The sequence below is a fragment of the Athene noctua genome, chromosome 5 (assembly GCF_965140245.1).
Source record: "Athene noctua chromosome 5, bAthNoc1.hap1.1, whole genome shotgun sequence".
NCBI classification, from domain to species: domain Eukaryota; kingdom Metazoa; phylum Chordata; class Aves; order Strigiformes; family Strigidae; genus Athene; species Athene noctua.
Window position 1 is genome coordinate 11,329,817 of NC_134041.1, and position 15,187 is coordinate 11,345,003.

The 15,187-nt window shown below is 40.2% G+C and overlaps 1 protein-coding gene across 1 annotated transcript in view; it reads left to right on the top strand.

The window, feature by feature from the left end:
• The window catches only part of TESK2 (testis associated actin remodelling kinase 2), an 82,493-nt gene that overhangs the window by 45,557 nt on the left and 21,749 nt on the right, over positions 1-15,187 (top strand). Inside the window, exon 5 of the mRNA XM_074906308.1 lies at positions 10,777-10,923. Within this exon, the coding sequence (XP_074762409.1) occupies positions 10,777-10,923 (147 nt within the window). The remainder of the gene's footprint in view (positions 1-10,776; positions 10,924-15,187) is intronic.

The window sequence follows — 15,187 nt, forward strand, 5'->3', positions numbered from 1 at the left end:
ATGGACTGTCAGTTTCAGATTTGCTGTAACAGTTCACTTAGGTTCTCAGTTTAATTTATAAAAAGTGGCTGAATGCACTCTCAGCAAATGTAGATTGATGCTTGATGGTAAGTTTTACCCCATCTTCCTCATCTTTTCTCTGTGCTATACAAGGCATCATATTATTTCATCTTCAAAGCAGTGTCCTTTTTCTCCCATGGATTCATTCTCTTTAGAGGAGTACAGCATGTCTCCCTTCAACTTGAGAGATCTACATACGAAAGGCTTAATATATCTGACACTTCCCAGCTTGCAGAATGGGAGACCCATTCCTGTGCCATTGATTCTTGTCAAGAAGCATAGGTAGCTCTAAAAGCAGCCGTGCCCTGGTGCAGTATTAACTGGAGAATATTGGACTATCCAACTGTATTGGTTTGGGCAGAGGGGTGACTGCTGTAACTATATATTTTGAAATGGTGCATGAAAAAGGAAAAAAAAAAAAAATCCCATTTCTAGTAATGAGTCTAGATTATCAACTCTTTAAAGACTGAGTGAGGGTTAGAAGGATGTGAGAACCATAATGCTGTTTTATCAGTTAAAGACATCTCATTTTTGTTGAAATGATGCTGTAGGCACTTCTCCTGAGCTTAGATGATTGGTTATTCCAACAGCTGAAGTGTTGCAGACTCTGGTACCCATCACTGTACCCTGTACATGAGATTTGAGTTAGGCTGATTAAAGGTGGAAGTAAACCTGACTCATCTGTATGCACCAGTGGATGCAAAATTAAATCTAAACATGGTACATGTAGTAAGTAAATTAGACTGCTCAAAGTAAGTACAGATTAAAAAGCTTGTAGAAAAGGGCGGGTAGCGTTTGGAAAATGTCACACTGTTTAAACTCTATGCTATATCTTTAAGGCTTCGTGAATTATTTTGTAACACAAAAAAGCACTGTGTCTGAGACAGTGAAGTTATTTCACAGAAGTTGAGACAAAGTACATATTCTTTACTTTGTTTATATTATTTTCCTTGGGAACCAAATATTTTTGTGAATTAGTTTAAAAGGAAAAAAGGCTTCAGTCCCAAACACAGCTTGATGTGCTGCACATACCAAAAAAGTCCATTTAAAATCACACAAGGGGGCCTGGCTTTCAATGACAGGAGGCAGGAAATTTAGTGTTCTGGCTGAAATTCCATCTTCAGTTCATACTCTTGCAGCCTGATGCTGTGGCATATGTGGTGTTCTTGACCCTTTAGTTCTTTATTGAGTAAAAATGATACAGGCCTCCACAGGAGTTTCAGCTAAGTCTGACTGATTTGTAACTTTGCAATTTTGAGTGCTTAAATATCAAAAGTCAGCTTCTTGGAAAGCATGTAAAGGACCTTGTTTAAGTTAGGTGATCTTTTTTTTTTTTTTTTGCTCCTACATCTGATGGCTATTTACTTTTTCAAGAATGAAAGCTAAACCATCTTGTTTGATTACAGTGATCAAAGACCTAGAGTTTCCAGAAAAACACTAAACAATAGAGGATTTTTTTAAACTTAATTTTTTTGGTTGGTTATACCAAGTTAGCCTCACAGAATGCAGGGGCCCCTGTGGCATAGCTTCAGTTTGATAGGAAGTTAAATATTGCTGTACCTGGTTGCAACATTTGTTCTGAGGACAGGAGGAAGCTTTAATTACTGAGTATGTGTGTGTTTTCCTGTGGCTGTACGCCTGATATGATTTGACCAATTTGCCTTTTTAAACAGTGATTTCCTATCATGTACATGTTCAGAATAATAAATGAGAGGTTCGAGTGGGTTCTTGCTTTACGGAAGGGGGGAACTGATTCTCAAAAAGCTCAGTTGTGGGAAACAGAAGTGTTGTTTTATGGAGGATGCAAGCTGTCCTTACAGGCACTCTCTCAAGAGAGAAGTGCTGGCAGATCAGTTAAAAACCCACTATGGGTTGGCGATGACCAGGTAAATGTTGGGGATAACTTTACAGAGAAAGTCTCCCCTTTTACTAAAAACAGACAAGCAATGCAACTTGTGTAAGCACTCCATTGTGCTGAAGGCACAAGGAAACTGCTAGATGCATTTGCAGTATGTGGTTAGGTGAGAAGGGTGGGTTCTCACAGAGAAGAAAGTTCAGACATGAAAAATACTATAATCAGAACCACTAAAGAAATCCTCATGTAAAGACAGAAGCCAAGACTTTGCAAATACGAATCTAACTTCAGGCACACAGTCTATATTTATGCATGCAGCTACTAGATCAGAATTGATGAGCAACCAGTTATTTCAGTGAGAACTTCTAGATGTGCAAGCTTTTGAATTCTAGCCTTTTTCTTAAATGCCTGTGAATGATCTTAAAAGCTTCTGGTTAAACCTCCTTTTCACAAAATCACAGAATTGTCTCGTTGGAAAATACCTTGAAGATCATCCAGTCCAACCTTTAACCTAACACCGACAGTTCCCAGCTACACCAGATCCCCCAGCGCTGTTGACCCGACTCTTAAACCGCTCCAGGGATGGGGACTCCACCACCTCCCTGGGCAGCCTGTTCCAACGCCCAACAACCCCTTCTGGAAAGAAATGCTGCCTAATATCCAATCTAAACCTTCCCTGGCACAACTTGAGGCCATTCCTTCTTGTCCTGTCGCTTGTTCCTTGGTTAAAGAGGCTCATCCCCAGCTCTCTGCACCCTCCTTTCAGGGAGCTGTAGAGGGCGATGAGGTCTCCCCTCAGCCTCCTCTTCTCCACACTAAACCCCCCCAGTTCCCTCAGCCGCTCCTCGTACGACCTGTGCTCCAGACCCTGCACCAGCTCCGTTGCCCTTCTCTGGACACGCTCGAGTCATTCAGTGTCCTTTTTGTAGTGAGGGGCCCAAAACTGAATACAGGAATCGAGGTGTGGTCTTACGAGTGCTGAGTAGAGGGGTATTTCTGACACAAGCCATGATGCCATTGGCCTTCTTGGCCACCTGGGCACGCTGCTTTTCTCTCTCCCCCCCCCCCCCCCCCCCCCCCCCTTTTTTTTTTTAATTTTGGGTTACTCAGGGTATATGTTGGATTTAATTTTTTTCCTCCCTCGTAGGAGGATGAGAGGATGATTGACTCATTTCAGAGCCTGTAATAGTGCACAAGGAACCTTTTTAATTTATTATTTTAATTGAGATAGATGCATCTAAATAAGTTGTGTTCTGAGGAGGGCTTGCCAAATGTCTTGCTGGTGGTAACCTCTTCCTCCTTAGAATGTCTCAGGGACAGTAGAGAGTAAGATATGAGGCAGATAAATGTTGAACTACAAACAGCAAGCTCCATTGTCTCATTCCTTCTCTCCCTTCCCTGCATGTATATGGCGCACACATGCGGATGGGGGGTGTGTGTGTGTTGTGTGGGTTTTCCTGGGGGAGGGATTTTTAGTATCAGTGTTTTGACACTCATTGTAAGCCTACTGGACAACTTGCCATTGAGAAAAATATTCTTGAACTGCAAGCCCTGCAATTCTCTTACAGTTGCTTTCTGATACACTAGAAATATGTCTAGGTTAGAGTGAGAAGATGAAAGTGGTATGAGGGGGGGAAAGGGGAGAACTGAATACTGTCTTGAGGACTAAATTTTCCTGTTACTTTTGGGTATGAAGAGACACAATCCAGATAGATGCTGTGATGCTGGCCCTTTAGCTTTTTGGCTGGGTTTTTTTTCCTGTGTGTTTTGCAGTAAAAGCTTGTTTGTAGTACTTTCTCTTCTCACCACCCCCCACACCCCCCCCCCCCCCCGGCTTCACCCTGGACCCCAGGAAACATACTCTTGAATTAACAAGTGTTTGTAGCTTCACTTCCTCATTTCACTTCACTTGTCAGCCATCCAAACCATCCGGAAAACAAGTTGTATAAGAAAATTCCTTTAACGTTTGCTTTTGCACACCATTATTATAGGGGATCTTGTGCATTCTTAATTGCCAATAAAGTGTTTGAGCACCCTCAAGTGTAAATGGACATCATGGCACAGCTGGAGTGTTGAGGCTTGGAAAAGCGCTCTAGAACAGCTCAAAACCATCATTCCTTGCATAGAATTTAAACGAAGTTGTACATGAGACGTGTTTGTGTCATGTAACTTTTGTGCTCAGTAGATCCTTGTAGCTGTTTTACAGACTTCAGAAAATGAAGCAAATGGGTTATGTATCTGGAATCTTGCAGGCATATAATCTGTGGGCTGCTACTGCTGGTGTCTTTGTGGGGAAGGTGAGAAAGACCTTATTTAAATAAGAGTCTCCTTGTCAGTTTGCTTCTAGGCAGAACTGAGTGTATAGTATGTTCAAAATGCTGTCATTATGGATAGAGCCTTCTGCTCTTAACAGAAGTGTTACTGTAGAGATGCTGTTTCTCTTGCCTGTGTCAGCAAGAAGGTACTTTCTCTTCTCTGCTTGTGTGCTAATTTGTCATTACTAGCTTGCCATATCCCAGATTCTTATCTGCACTGAAACTAGGCTCTAATTAAAATCCAAATGGTTGTGATTTCATATTATAAATGCAGGTTTTCTTGTTAGGCCTTCTTTGCTTCTTTGGTTTATACTAACATAATTACAGGAAAAATGGTTATCAAGGTCAGTTTGTATAGATATACTGGGAGTGTTTTCCGGTTCCAACAAAATAAGCTTATTTCCTGAAGTATTTCAAACCCTTCGTACATATGGGTTGCAATTCTCCATTGTTACTATGTGCCTGCAGTTGAAGCCTTACTTAATCTGTTTCTAGCAGCAGGCAAGCAAGTGAACATTAAGTTTTGATTGAATGGAATGACAAGAAGGGGATAAATTCAGCATGCTGTCCATAAGAGCTGTTGGATGTAGAGAATTAAAGGAAGACAAATCTTGCCATATTCTTTTCCGTGCTAACACTTAAGTGTTTGGAATGCAACAAATGGTTTTCATTACAGCTCCTTCCTGAGTTAGTGCATGTTAATTCTTGTTTGCCTTTATAAAATAAGCCATGCCTGTACATGCCATTTTAGAAGGAGGAGCCAGTGAATCAGTCAATGCCACAACTGACACAGAAGAAGAAACAGAGGTAGATCTGTTGTGTTTCTTGGCTTTTGGTCCTGGGTTCTGATGAGTAACTATGCCATGGCAATTGCATGAGGAAGCTTGCCCTCTCCTCTATGAATACCTGACACTTTTAAAAACAAGATTATTTTAATCCTGTAATGGTTAACACTTTTAAAGAAAATACACAAATTTTTATTAAAGAACTGAATTGTTTGTATTGGTTGAAAAGCAGAAGAGAAATTGACTTTAGGTTTCAGACTTCTTTTCCTTTGATTTTCAGCAACTGGGGAGCAGGAAAGAAAAGTGGCCTTTAGAGGAAGACTTTTGGCTTTTCTTCTGTCCTTTCAATTAGGCTATTTTTCCTAGCCAGTTGAGCCCCTCTGGTCTCTCATGAAAAAGTTTGCGTTTTGTTCAGAAATGTACTTGCTTCACCTGCGTGTTCTGACTCTTTCAGTACTTGTGGTTTGCTCCCTGGCAACATTAGTTCACCTGCTGTCCAAAAATATACTTCTACAGCCCAAATTTAAACATCCAACTTGTTCAGTTTTAATATTTAATTTATTTCATTTGGTTCAATCAGTGTGTTAGATATTTAATGGAAATGGAAGGTTGCTGCTCAGAGGTACTTGAGTGAGGTGGTTTTGTAGATTTTTAGACTATTTTTTTTTTACCAAGTGGATGTCAATGAACTAACTTCAAAACCAGATCAATTTAATCGGATAGTCTCAGTGTATCAATTTGTAGTATCTCATATTGTAGTTTTGAAGATTCTGATACTGTCTTTTCCAGTTCTGCACAGTTGAAGCTAATGAAAACAGTTGGGGGAAATGAGGAAATTTCCAGTCCACCCACTGTAGCTAATTATGCCAGTTGTGGCAGAAGGGTATGTTGGCTTGTTGTCTTGCAGCCAGAAGCCTGCAAAGTAGTCACTTAGAGACTGTGGAGTGTGACAGATGACTGTTAAACATATGAGAACTGAAGATTGGGTTGTGTCCTCCATGAAATTGGTGGTTTAAAAGCTTTTTTTTTTTTCACTTTTGCAGAAAGCTGAGTGAGAGGAAAGATCTCAGCTTTTATTAGTAGTGTTCTTACTTCCAGCATTAGAAATACAAATATGCAATCTGTATCTCTTTTGATGCTGCTTCAGTGCATCTGTCACCAATGTCTGAAATGTTATTATTTTGCTTTCCAGGTCTCCCTTTAGAGTCCAACTGAAGATGCTACAGCTGCGACTCTAGTTTCTTTTTTCTCCTGCTTCTCTGCCTGCTTTCATCACTGGGCTTCTCCAGTATATTCATTCCTTGCTATCTTAATGTTTGTCTTGTAGTGTTCTGGGTCCCCAGAGCTCTTATATTTTGCTTACCTCATTTGGTCTGTAATCCTAAATGCACTCTTCACACCTACTTTTCTTAACCACTTAATGTTGTTGCCTTTGGCAATATTTGGGCTACCATATAGGGGTGTCTTGTGGTTATTCGTTGTTTTTTAAATGGCAAGCAGTGACATTTAAAGCTGAGTAAACAGCAAGTCATCTTTTTTCTGACTTTTCTGTCCAATATGTAGTGGCTTATTAGACCTACATATTGAAACAGCATTGGTTTTCAAAGTAGCATTGAAAACTCTTTGCAGTTCCCTTCAGTCTTCCCCCTCAGACCTGGCTATATTTGGTCTTTGTTTTTGATCAATAACTGCTGGAATCATGTGAATCTGATGCGCCTTTCTTTAAAAGCTTCTAGTTCTCTTATTAGTGTGTTCAAACCTTTATTTTGAATTTTGAAGGCTAAAATATGACAGCTGAAGTTCAGTATTAGTCTCTTGAAATTAAGCATGTTATGCTATGTGCAAGTATCATTATATGCTGAATTTCATTCCATTCCTCATTTCATATGCTTGAGTCTGATAATGTGACTGCAAGTGTCTTGCAAGGCAGCAATCCTATTATCCTGTTCTTAAGTTTCCCTGTGCCCTGTTGTGTGGGAAAGGGTTGTATACTGTTGCTTTTACGTTTCATAGCATTAAGCTGTAGTATGAGAAGCCTCCTTGACATTCTTTGTTCCAGAAAGCACCTACGCTTGGCTGAGCTTCTGGGTAACTTGTCCTTCAAGGAAGCTATTGCCCTCTTTCCTCATAAGGTTTGGAAGAGGTGTAGCAAATACAGTTTTGCTGAACTTCATTCTAGCAACCAAAACATGAGCTTTTACCGTGGATAAATTTGTAGGAAAAGAATTTTTTTGTGAGCTACACTGGTTTAAAAAGACCATTTTTCAATTTGCTGTTAAGTTGTAAATGCAAGAAATAAGGAACCTAAAGCTGTTACTTTCGGACTCTGGCAACCAGATAAACTGACTGTTGGTATCCTGTTACATGACAAAAAGCTCGCAGTAGGAATAATGGGTAGCAGTTTCACTGCAACCTGATGATAGAGAGTTTGAAAAGGTCTGAACACTGCTCCATTTAGCTGTGAGGTCTCTGTATGAAATGTAGTGTCCTTTGCTTTCGTTGTTGTAGCCCGATCAGATCCCTGCTCCGATTGCTTGTACACTTATGCAAGGGCTGCTGTTGTTGTAGTAAAATAATGCTTTGAGATGCTGTGTGTTCTGTAGCCTTACTGTACCAGCACTGAAATGTTTCAGGGACAAAATAAAATGCAGTATTCTCTTTGGGAGAGGTGCATTTTATTATCCTTAAGGATATTCTTACCACACAGAGCTGGTTTGTGCTAGTAAGAGACTGAGAACGAGTATTTTTCTTTCAGTTGCACTGACAATTAGGAAATAATGTACACCATTTTGTGTCTGTTCCGAAAAGGCATTGTTAAAGGGCTCTGAAAAAAATAGGCCATCGGCTGGCTGTTTGCATTATCAGCCTGAATGACTGAAGAATTGGATTACTTATGTGACATTGAGGGAGCAATGAACTCTGTGGTGCTTGCCTTAGGGACAATTCAGGACTCTGCATGCAAATATTACCTGCTGGCCAGCTAAAATCTGAGATCCACTAGAGTCTTAACGATGTCTATAGGAAAATCTTAGTTCAGTTGTTCACGTGATGATTAGCCTGCTGCGCTTCATAGAATTACACTAGAAATTAGATCCAAAACCAGAACTCGCATCTCTAATAAATGAAGGCTGAGCACTTGCCAGGTGGCAGTTTTGGGTAGGAGGCCTAGGGGCTTTTGTATATGTGCTAGTCAGGTTTGATTCTTGCTCTAGCAGCTCGTGCATGCTGTATCCTCTGCATATATCAGTTTTCACACAGATCATGCTAGAATCCAGTCCTTGCAGTTAAGATGGGTGATTGACCCTGCAAGCCAATCTGACTGGAAGGGTGTTGGGGGAATAGATGTATTAGATGCACTTAAGTAATATGGCAGCAATGGATCACGTCAGTAGCCTCCTTTATTGAAAAGGAACACATGGGCATGCTCAAAATAGTAGCTAGCTGTTGACACATTTCAGTATGTGTATCAATACTCATGCTTGCTACTTCTATTTATTAGCATTTCTGGAGCAATTACAGTCATGGTATAGTACAGTTTAACCCTAACCAAAATAGAAAGCCAGGCCAGTGATTCTTCCCCCTCACATTCTCTTGCCAATGAATACAGGTATGATAGTGCTATATGGATACTCTAGTCTGTTACTGTCCAGTCAGTAAGGTAGAATTGTTTGAGATAATTGATAAGTGTCACTTTGATTGTGTTATTGAGCTAGGTGCTTTAGTGCTGCCTGTTCAGGGTTGGTCAATATTGTTCTGATTTGAACATAACTGGATAAGAAGTGCTGCTCACACTGTTCCAAGGAGGCTGGGAATATATAAGAAGTTAATGTAGAACTCTTATTCACCATTTTTTCCTTAAGCCTGCTAGCAACTTGTGATTTAAAAAAAAAAATCTAGTTATATTGAGCGGGTTTTTTTCCATGAGTGCTCTACAAGGTCATCTAGCTCCCTTAGAGGTTCAAATAAAAGCAACAAGAAAGAAAGATCAAAGTTGGAAAAGCTCAAAGCAGCATTGTTTCCAACATTGAGTCAGGTTGGCGGCAGCTTTGTCTAGTTGGCCTTGAAAGTCTCCAAGGATGGAGATTGCATAGCCTCCGAGTGACCTGTTCCAGAGCTGCTGCGCACTCCTGACACACGAACTCCTAGCATAAGAGCCAGGTTGCTTTGAAGAGAGAGAGAGAGAGGGGTCACATCCTGGACTGCCAGTGACGTGCTGCTGTTGGTGGGCTGGGACGAACCCAGCTCCCAGCCTAGGGGAGCAGTGGAGCCCCACACTGCTTTGTGGTGCCCTCTCCAGGAAAGCTCTGTGGCGGTTAAAATTGGTTGCGCCTCATCTGCCCAAACAATTTATCCTTGTGAAATAATTACTTGTGAAACTTGTGTATCTGCTGAAAAAGATTTTCTAAGTTAACTGGTGAGCTCAGAAAAAGATAGGGCCTAACTGTAGGGAAGAAGATCATTTTTGTAGCCTGTTGAGGAGGTGGACAATGACCCCTGGACTTACTAGTAGTCTGGTTTATGTGTGCTCTTTCGTTGCTACAGCGTAGTCTGAGGAGATCAGCTACATCCACACTGCACCGTGTGTGATGTTATGTTTGCCTTGTGCTCCAGGCTCCAAGACACAAAGAAGCCCAACAAAATACTAGCAAGTTCAAAGATTCTGGAATAACAAGAGCCGCAGTTATGATTTTTATTTTATAGTGATAATGGCGGCACATATTTGTTCAGGTGAATGACACAGTAAAGTGCAAAGCCTCTTAAGAGTTGGAGAGCTGTCTGACACAGGGGAGCATAGTTGGTGCAGCCTGCTGTACTGTTACATGCTTGGACCAGGCTTGGGAGCAAATTATCATCTCTGCTTTGCTTGGATTTTCCTGAGACAAGTCACTGTGTTGCTGCCAAGTTTTCCTTCCACGGTGAGCTAGTCTTTTTGCTTTGTTGCTGGTGAGGGTACTGGGGGTGAAACAAGTTACTCAAACATGGCATAGCTGCTGTTGTGGTATAAAGGGTCTATACATAAAGCATAAGCCCAGTCTTGCTGTGATGATTATTTGAGCAGTGGAGCTGCCGTGTCTTAACCCTGGGTTCTATTACTTAGCATCATTTGGGTGCTGCTTCATTTCGCCGTCTCTTGTAGCATTTACCTTATACCTAGCATAGGTCCCTTTCCATGTGGGCTACCATTTGATGGGCTTGATGTGGTACTGAACACAGTGGGAATCAGATTGCTGATTAGGACTTGTAGATACAGCAGTGAAAAAATATTACTTACAACAACATGTTGTAATATTTTTCTTTGATGCTGCCTCAGTTTAGGGAACTAATATCTGGGAATCTGATCAGGCTCTGTGACCTACACTTGGATACTTAGCCCTGTCTTTGCTGACTTACTCTGTATGAGAGCCAGTTCTTCATCCCTTTCGCCCTTATTTTCCTCACACTGAAATGAGAGGGTGATACTATATTGCAGGTATTGCTGAAGGGTTTGTTTAAATACCGGTGTTTAAACACCATAGAGTTAATGCAGTGATGGCTGTTGTATGCAGCTTTGACATAAATGCGTTGGTACAGGTGGTGAAGGGAGACCTTTTCAGCCTCTCTTGATTTGCAAGCTTTGAGCCTGCCTAGCCCTTAAGAGAAAAAGAAAAAAAAAAAAGGCAGCTGTTCATGTGTATCTGAGCTGAGGATGCTTGTGTAATGATGAATTTTACATTCCCGACAATACATGAACTTAATTACAAATATTGCTTTGTCTTTTCAGTACATCAACTGTGGTAACCTGGAACAGCTATTAGACAGTAACCAGCACCTGCCCTGGACAGTGAGGGTGAAACTGGCATATGATGTTGCTATGGGAATCAGTTATCTTCACTATAAAGGCATTTTCCACCGAGACCTTACATCCAAGGTACTGCTTATAAAATTAAGGAACTTTTTAATGAAGGTACTGTAACTGATTAGTTGGTTCTTTCTCCTCCATCTCAGAGAACTGCTAATATAGAAGGTATGATCTAAGATATTTTGAGAAACAAATTGAAATACACTTTATAGGATTAAAACTGTCCTCAAAATATGTTGATAGTTTGTATTGAAACTGGAGAAATAACTATTCTGAAGGAAGGCCATTCCTTAAATGAGTTTAGATTAGGATTTCTCAGAAAGCAGCTGCAGATTTATTTTTTTTTTTAGTTCTGAATTATGGTTCAGTAAAGTATTTAAATCCCTGGATAGTTAAGCATAACAATCTAACATTTGGAACAGGTCAATCATATAAAGAACCCAAATTGTGGAAATTTTTTACAATCACACTTTAAAATCTCCTTGTTGTTTTTGTTTCCCCATGTATTTAACAAATCATCTTCATCAGGAAGAGTGACCTTTCATTACTAATTCAGCATTGTGTTGTCCACAATCCTAGTTTATATTTCTTTCATTTCTAAAGCCAGTAAACTCAAAACAGTTTACTTAAAATTTTCAAATTTCAAAATTTCCTCCAGAATGATATTTCAGTTTCAGAGTTTTCAATGGACATAGATTTTTCTTTTGAACTGCTTTGGTGACAACTTGTATGACTTTATTTGGTGGAAGTAGCTAGCTAATTCAAGCTCATCTAGAAATATTAACATAGGAGCACTAAGCTCTGTGAACATATTGCCCCAGTATTCACACTGGCTCTTGCCGGCCGTTGCAGCCTATGCCAAGGGCTTTGCTGTCCTGCCTGTCCTGTTGTCTGGAGCTAGTTTAAGCTCACTGGGGACTTGCAACCTGAAACTACTCCAAAACTGTTCTTGGGAAGACTTCATAATGCCACTTCAATCAAAGGCATTCAGAAGAATGTTATCTTAGCCTAAAAGAACTATTATTTTAAGATTAGGAACAGTTTTTAAAAATAAAAACACAGTACAGTGGCACAGTGTGTTTGTAAATGCAAGTTGACTACCAGTCCTCCGTCCAGTTTTTGTTTTTTTAAAGCCACCTCAGTGCAGTGTTAAACAAATGAAGAATGTGCATTTAGCCAATAGGGGAAAAAAATAGTTCAACTGGTGGGTGAAAAGTATTTCAGTGAAGTCATAAAATACTTCCTTGGGTGTCCTTTCAAGTGAAAGGTGCAGAATTCTGCAAGGAAGAATATAAAATTTTCAAAAAATGCCCTGACTTGGAGTTACGTTGCTTTGACATGATATACTCAGCTCCATTTCAGTCATCTTGGACTGTGCAGACGAGGTGCATAAAAATAACTGGAAAGATAACTTGGTGTTCTTTTTTTTTTTTTTTTTTTCCCCCAGTTCGGTACCTTTTAAGAGTGAGGAGGTTGAGTTACTGCACAGAGCCAAAGTAACTAAGGAGAGCTCTGTGCCTGTAGCATTTATCATAATGTGTACTCTTATGGCTAGTCATATGAAAATTCATTTCCTGAGACCTCTGTGAATGCCTTTTGTTCAAAGCTTTGTATGTCACTCTCCAAAGCTGCCCTACCAATGCTTCAATGTTATCTATTGTTGAATGTCAGTTGTTTAGAAAATATACTGGCTGTGAGGAGTGCATGATTTCACTGTAATAGCGAACTTATTGGTGGCTACAGGAAGTAGTAAGAGTTATTTAAAAACAAACAACAAACCAAACACTAAAAATTTGCTGGCAGTTATGCTATATTTGGGTGGTTCTTAGTGCTAAAGGTATAATACCTGTGTGGGACACATTGGAAGCTGTCAGGACAAAAGTTAAAGACATCAGCTATATTCTGTTTTTTGTTTTTTCTTTCTGTTTCTTGGTGGTTTGGGTTTTCTTTTTTCATTTCCAGTTTCTTGTTTTTTGGGGGGTTGGTGGTGTTGTGGTTTTTTTTTTTCCAATTTATTTTTTTAAATTGTTTGAGGTGATGTATGCACTTGCTTGTTCTCTTTGGGAAGGGAGGTAGATAAAACACCTGGCCTTAAACACCCAAGTACTTGTGAAGTTTATTAGTGTATTATTTATGAAATATACATTAAAAATAAATCTGTTGGGCAAATGACTCCCCTTTTGGGCAAATGTTTGCCCTGCTGGCTGGCTAGGTTTAAAAGTCGTTATATTGTTCCAAAACAAAAAATAGGATGATAACCATAGCAAAAACTTGTCACCAAAATTTTCAACTTTCAGACTGTGTCTTTTGACTACTGTTTGAAAAGATGCCTTGTATTTTACCAGGTTTGTACTGGTGGTGGGATGAGTTGCCTTCATTTGTACTAGTAAATAGTCGATGTGTGAGCAAGCTGAAGGAAAATGTGATGGGCTCTTTCCTTAGGAGAGAACTTGTGAGCTGGATTGAGCAAGGGCAGAGTCAATACTGTTCTATATTGTCCTTCTTTCTTTGGTAAACTTCAGTAATTGATGGCTTTATTAAATAAACACAAAGACAAGGATTTAGAAATCTGCAAAAGCTAAACAGACACTGAGTTTGCATGGTGGAAGAGTGAGATATTCTGCAAAGAAACTTGCTGTCCTTGACTGAACTATGAGCAGAATGAAACTGAGACATTCTGTGCAGGAATGACTACATGCTTTACTTACTACATTTAACACAATAGCCCACTGCAAGTTATCCCTCTAATATGAATTTTACTATAAAAATTACTTGGGATTAATTTAGACCCGTATTTCTGCCTTCTGCTTCTGGCAAACCTTTAATTCCTTCAGCTTCCTGGAGCAGGTGGCATGAATACATCAAGTTTGTTCTGTCAGTTATGGCAGAGGAGTTGTCTTGCTCTGACAGTAGCATTATATGTGTCTATGTACTGGATGCATAAAAACTTAAAGAAGGAAAAGTTCCTGTCCCCTGACAATCTAAGATTGAAAAATAAGTGGTTTTGACAATTAGTATACAGCAGGGTGATCTCTCTTCCTAATTGCACCATGTGGGGAGTAGCAGAACAGCACTGACACTGCAGAAAGCCCGAGGGAAGAATGGTAGAGAAGAGTAGATGTAGGCCAGTATAGTCGATGTGGCAGCCCACAGGGGATGTCAGCCCTGACATCCCACTGGTGCCCTCCCTGCTGCCCTTTTGTCATAGAGAGAGAGGCGGTGCTTGTTAGAAGAGAGTGTGCTGCCCAGACAGCTGGCATGTGCCCGTGTCAGGAGCAGCTCAGTCCTTGGGCTCTGGGCTTGGGCTGCTGTAGTTGATCCAGCGGTTCTCCCCTGACTGATAGCCGCAGCCTAATGTGAATCTGGCAGAATGTGAAGAGTGGTCAGATTGGCTGCTTCCAGCCTGCAGATAGTGGGTGTGTGGGGAGGGTGACTTGCACATTTTGTAAACCAATAAAGGTGGTGTCCTCGCTTTTGTCTTGTTATAAAGAGATTTATGCAGAGATTAAGCCATAGATGGGTTATGACAACCAGCCTCGTTGGCTCATCCCCTGTCCCCTATCCATATCACTGCAAGCCCTGTGAATTGTTTTTTATTTGGGGCTCGTTGTAATGTGCACAAGGAGGATTTGCATCCTGGAATCAGGAGGATTTTCTTTATCTTTCAGTGATTCTCAAGGAGATCTGGCTATGAATTTTTAACTCTGAAAGTCTTATTCATAGAACATGCAGTCATTAAAACAGTAACCATGATGTGAAACACTGGAGGTGTTGCAATAGGAGCCAGTGGATTGTGATAAAGTTTCTCTTAATCTGACTTGTTTTTGCAACGTTCTCTTGTTACCTACAATTAAAATAACAATGTTTGGGAAGGCACAGGGAAGAAGTGTAAAAAGAATATATCAAAATCCTTTTGTACCTCACCCCTCAAAATAAATATCCTACTACTTACACAGAGAGTTCCTTCCACACCTTGTTTATACTGTATTTGCATTGTATTCAAACCCTGCCCTAGAAGTACTGTTGATTTCCTTGGCAGTTTATACCAGTGACTCCCTAATATCAGTGAATTCTTACAGTATCTCTGTGATGAGGGAGATGAATAAACTGAGCCTTATCAGAACAGATAAAAGTAAGAGTATTGGTGAATATTGTGTATGTGTTTTAAGACTTTGTTTGGAGTATTTGGCATTTTACACATGTTTAAGTTCAAGGCAATATGCTCACTGACCTGAGGCAGTTGGAAGCATTACAGCATTTCTAAAATAGTCAGGTTTGACCCTTGGAGGCAGAGAAAGCACAAGATTAGCAACAATCTCTGAAAGATTTTGTT